The sequence below is a fragment of the Oncorhynchus keta genome, chromosome 35 (assembly GCF_023373465.1).
Source record: "Oncorhynchus keta strain PuntledgeMale-10-30-2019 chromosome 35, Oket_V2, whole genome shotgun sequence".
Classification (NCBI taxonomy): Eukaryota; Metazoa; Chordata; class Actinopteri; order Salmoniformes; family Salmonidae; genus Oncorhynchus; species Oncorhynchus keta.
This window is the reverse complement of record NC_068455.1, coordinates 8119344-8124913: the sequence shown is the minus strand read 5'-3', so window position 1 is coordinate 8124913 and position 5570 is coordinate 8119344. Positions and strand designations below refer to the sequence as shown.

Here is a 5570-nt window from a genome sequence, read left to right as displayed (position 1 = left end):
GCTGGGCTAATGGCCAGTCAGTTTGTTTATCTTGGCTAGGTAGCTAGCTGGGCTAATGGCCAGTCAGTTTGTTTATCTTGGCTAGGTAGCTAGCTGGACTAATAGCAAGCCAATTTGTTTGTCTTGGCTCGGTAGTTAGCTAGCTGGACTAATGGCCAGTCAGTTAGTGTTTGGCTAGGTGGCTAGCTGGACTTTTTTTTGTAAATAATGTTTTTTTTTTTTGTTGCATTTACAGTCAAAAGTTGACACACCTACTCAATCAAGGGTTTTTCTTAGAAATTCCACATGAACTTTTAACAAGGCACACCTGTTAATTGAAATGCATTCCAGGTGATTACCTTGTGAAGCTGGTTGAGAGAATGCCAAGAGTGTGCAAAGCTGTCATCAAGGCAAAGGGTGGCAAACTTTGAAGGATCTAAAATATAAAATATATTTTGCTGCACTGTGGGGATGGATTCTCAGGGTGATGAGAGGTGTTGGGTTTGTGCCAGACAAAGCGTTTTCCTTGATGGCCAAAAATATCAAATTTTAGTCTCATCTGACCAGAGTACCTTCTTCCATATGTTTAGGGAGTCTTCCACATGCCTTTTGGCGAACACCAAATGTGTTTGCTTATTTTTTTCTTTAAGCAATGGCTTTTTTTCTGGCCACTTTTCAGTAAAGGACAGATAGTCCAATCTCTGCTGTGGAGCTTTGCAGCTCCTTCAGGGTTATCTTTGGTCTCTTTGTTGTCTCTGATTAACACCCTCCTTGCCAGGTCCGTGAGTTTTGGTGGGCGGCCCTCTCTTGGCAGGTTTGTTGTGGTGCCATATTCTTTCAATTTTTTAATAATGGAGCTCCGTGGGATGTTCAAAGTTTCTGATATTTTTTTATAACCCAACCCTGATCTGTACTTCTCCACAACTTTATCCCTGATCTGTTTGGAGAGCTCCTTGGTCTTCATGGTGCCCCTTGCTTAGTGGCGTTGCAGATTCTAGGGCCTTTCAGAACAGGTGTATATTTCCTGAGATCATGTGACAGATCATGTGACACTTAGATTGCACACAGGTGGACTTTATTTAACTAATTACGTGACTTCTGAAGGTAATTGGTTGCAACAGATCTTATTTAGGGGCTTCATATCAAAGGGGGTGAATACAATATACACGCACCACTTTTCATTTTCTTTTTATCAAGTTATTTTTTTCATTTCACTTCACCAATTTAGACTATTTTGTGTATGTCGTCCATTACATGACATCCACATAAAAATATATTTAAATTACAGGTTGTAATGGAACAAAATAGGAAAAACCGCCAAGGGGGATGAATACTTTTGCAAGGCACATGAAACGTCATAACCTTCATTTGGTCAATCAATGCATCAATCAATGCATCAATCAATGCATCAATCAATGCATCAATGGTTAGTGAACAACATGGTTTATGGAGGTTAGGCCTACGTTACGTTACGTTTTCCTTCTAAAGCCCATCACATGATCCCCATCTTCCTGTAATCTATATAAAAAAATTGAATGAATATGTATTAAGTATTAACCCTAGTGAAAACGGCCTATGCTATAAAGAGGATTTGTCCAATGCCAGACACAGAAAAACATACATACTCGTAGCCTACATTGTCACACAAGCAGGCACACTAGTTAAATGAGATTATTTTATTTCTTAACAACGTCAGATCAATGTAAGAAGACAGGTACCTAGCTAGACGAATAAACTCAACTCTGCCATTTACGATGGAGTTGAACGGTGACTAGTGTGTGTGTGTGTGTGTGTGTGTGGACTGGAGCTTCAGTATTTTATGAAATAAAATAAAAACAGATTTACAATAGATACGACACGGCAAAATCGTGGTTTAACGTGATGTCATAATGTCATTTCAATAAAATAAACTGTGGCATTACACTTACCTCACCGGAAACCAGCTGTGCAGACCACCCTATCAAATGGCCCAAAGTACTTTGAGATATCAGCTGATGCTAGAAGGGCTATATACATACATTTGATTTGATGTAGCCTATGGCAATCTCTACACCTACGTGGTGGAATCTCCAGGTTTACACAGGCAATAGACAAAGCAAGTTAGATACAAACAAATGTTAGAAAGCGACTTTCCATCCTTTTTTATTTATGTATTTTAATCAGGCAAGTCAGTTAAAGAACATATTCTTATTTACAATGTCGGTACATGGTACTGTGTGGCTCAGTTGGTAGACCGTGGCACTTGCAATGCCAGTGTTCTGGGTTTCGATTCCCACGGGCCCATAAGGTGCCATTTGAAATACAGCATTTATTTAATACTGCAAGTCTCTCTGGATAAGAGCATCTGCTAAATAACTAAAAGATGATGTCCCCGTCTAAAGCATGCCAGCCAGCTAGTCTCTCTGGATGAGAGCATCTGCTAAATAACTAAAAGATGATGTCCCTGTCTAAAGCATGCCAGCCAGCTAGTCTCTCTGGATAAGAGCATCTGCAAAATAACTAAAAGATGATGTCCCTGTCTAAAGCATGCCAGCCAGCTAGTCTCTCTGGATGAGAGCATCTGCTAAATAACTAAAAGATGATGTCCCTGTCTAAAGCATGCCAGCCAGCTAGTCTCTCTGGATAAGAGCATCTGCTAAATAACTAAAAGATGATGTCCCTGTCTAAAGCATGCCAGCCAGCTAGTCTCTCTGGATAAGAGCATCTGCTAAATAACTAAAAGATGATGTCCCCGTCTAAAGCATGCCAGCCAGCTAGTCTCTCTGGATAAGAGCATCTGCAAAATAACTAAAAGATGATGTCCCCGTCTAAAGCATGCCAGCCAGCTAGTCTCTCTGGATGAGAGCATCTAAATAATAAAAGATGATGTCCCTGTCTAAAGCATGCCAGCCAGCTAGTCTCTCTGGATAAGAGCATCTGCAAAATAAAAAGATGATGTCATGCCCCAGCTAGTCTCTCTGGATGAGAGCATCTGCTAAATAACTAAAAGATGATGTCCCTGTCTAAAGCATGCCAGCCAGCTAGTCTCTCTGGATGAGAGCATCTGCTGAAATAACAAAAGATGATGTCCCTGTCTAAAGCATGCCAGCCAGCTAGTCTCTCTGGATAAGAGCATCTGCTAAATAACTAAAAGATGATGTCCCTGTCTAAAGCATGCCAGCCAGCTAGTCTCTCTGGATAAGAGCATCTGCTAAATAACTAAAAGATGATGTCCCTGTCTAAAGCATGCCAGCCAGCTAGTCTCTCTGGATAAGAGCATCTGCTAAATAACTAAAAGATGATGTCCCTGTCTAAAGCATGCCAGCCAGCTAGTCTCTCTGGATGAGAGCATCTGCTAAATAACTAAAAGATGATGTCCCTGTCTAAAGCATGCCAGCCAGCTAGTCTCTCTGGATAAGAGCATCTGCTAAATAACTAAAAGATGATGTCCCTGTCTAAAGCATGCCAGCCAGCTAGTCTCTCTGGATAAGAGCATCTGCTAAATAACTAAAAGATGATGTCCCTGTCTAAAGCATGCCAGCCAGCTAGTCTCTCTGGATAAGAGCATCTGCTAAATAACTAAAAGATGATGTCCCTGTCTAAAGCATGCCAGCCAGCTAGTCTCTCTGGATAAGAGCATCTGCTAAATAACTAAAAGATGATGTCCCCGTCTAAAGCATGCCAGCCAGCTAGGGTAGCCTATCGCAGAATGCATCAACACCGTCAGGACCACTGATTACACGGCAATCGCTGCATAGAATGACACATAGTTTCCACGTGTAATGTGCTCCTATATATATTATATTTGTTACTTCATACGCCTCTACTGCTTTTTCCTCATTGCAGAGCTGCATCATCAAGCGATACTGCGAGAAGAGGTTTGTGCCCAAGTATCTGGCCACCATAGGGATCGACTATGGGGCTCACCAAGTAAGTTGTCCCCTAATGATGACACGTGTTGATGACACGTGTTGATGACACGTGTTGATGACACACGTTGATGACACATGTTGATGACACACGTTGATGACACACGTTGATGACACACGTTGATGACACACGTTGATGACACATGTTGATGACACATGTTGATGACACATGTTGATGACACATGTTGATGACACATGTTGATGACACATGTTGATGACACATGTTGATGACACATGTTGATGACACATGTTGATGACACACGTTGATGACACATGTTGATGACACATGTTGATGACACGTGTTGATGACACACGTTGATGACACACGTTGATGACACATGTTGATGACACATGTTGATGACACATGTTGATGACACATGTTGATGACACATGTTGATGACACACGTTGATGACACATGTTGATGACACACGTTGATGACACACGTTGATGACACATGTTGATGACACACGTTGATGACACACGTTGATGACACATGTTGATGACACATGTTGATGACACACGTTGATGACACACGTTGATGACACATGTTGATGACACATGTTGATGACACATGTTGATGACACGTGTTGATGACACATGTTGATGACACATGTTGATGACACATGTTGATGACACACGTTGATGACACACGTTGATGACACATGTTGATGACACATGTTGATGACACGTGTTGATGACACATGTTGATGACACATGTTGATGACACATGTTGATGACACACGTTGATGACACGTGTTGATGACACATGTTGATGACACGTGTTGATGACACGTGTTGATGACATGTTGATGACACGTGTTGATGACACACATGTTGATGACACGTGTTGATGACACATGTTGATGACACACGTTGATGACACGTGTTGATGACACATGTTGATGACACACGTTGATGACACGTGTTGATGACACATGTTGATGACACATGTTGATGACACGTGTTGATGACACGTGTTGATGACACGTGTTGATGACACATGTTGATGACACATGTTGATGACACGTGTTGATGACACATGTTGATGACACACGTTGATGACACATGTTGATGACACGTGTTGATGACACATGTTGATGACACGTGTTGATGACACACGTTGATGACACGTGTTGATGACACACGTTGATGACACGTGTTGATGACACATGTTGATGACACACGTTGATGACACGTGTTGATGACACGTGTTGATGACACATGTTGATGACACGTGTTGATGACACGTGTTGATGACACATGTTGATGACACATGTTGATGACACACGTTGATGACACATGTTGATGACACATGTTGATGACACGTGTTGATGACACATGTTGATGACACATGTTGATGACACATGTTGATGACACATGTTGATGACACACGTTGATGACACACGTTGATGACACATGTTGATGACACACGTTGATGACACACGTTGATGACACATGTTGATGACACATGTTGATGACACGTGTTGATGACACATGTTGATGACACATGTTGATGACACATGTTGATGACACACGTTGATGACACACATTGATGACACACGTTGATGACACACGTTGATGACACACGTTGATGACACATGTTGATGACACACGTTGATGACACATGTTGATGCATATACTGAGTTTACGAAAACATTATGTAACACCTGCTCTTTCCATGA

The 5570-nt window shown here is 41.5% G+C and overlaps 1 protein-coding gene across 1 annotated transcript in view; it reads left to right on the top strand.

Moving 5' to 3' along the window:
• Positions 1-2175: 2175 nt before the first annotated feature.
• Positions 2176-5570, top strand: part of dnajc27 (DnaJ (Hsp40) homolog, subfamily C, member 27) — a 34460-nt gene continuing 31065 nt past the window's right edge. Inside the window, 2 exon segments of the mRNA XM_052495848.1 lie at positions 2176-2181; positions 3805-3892. Of these exon segments, the coding sequence (XP_052351808.1) occupies positions 2176-2181; positions 3805-3892 (94 nt within the window).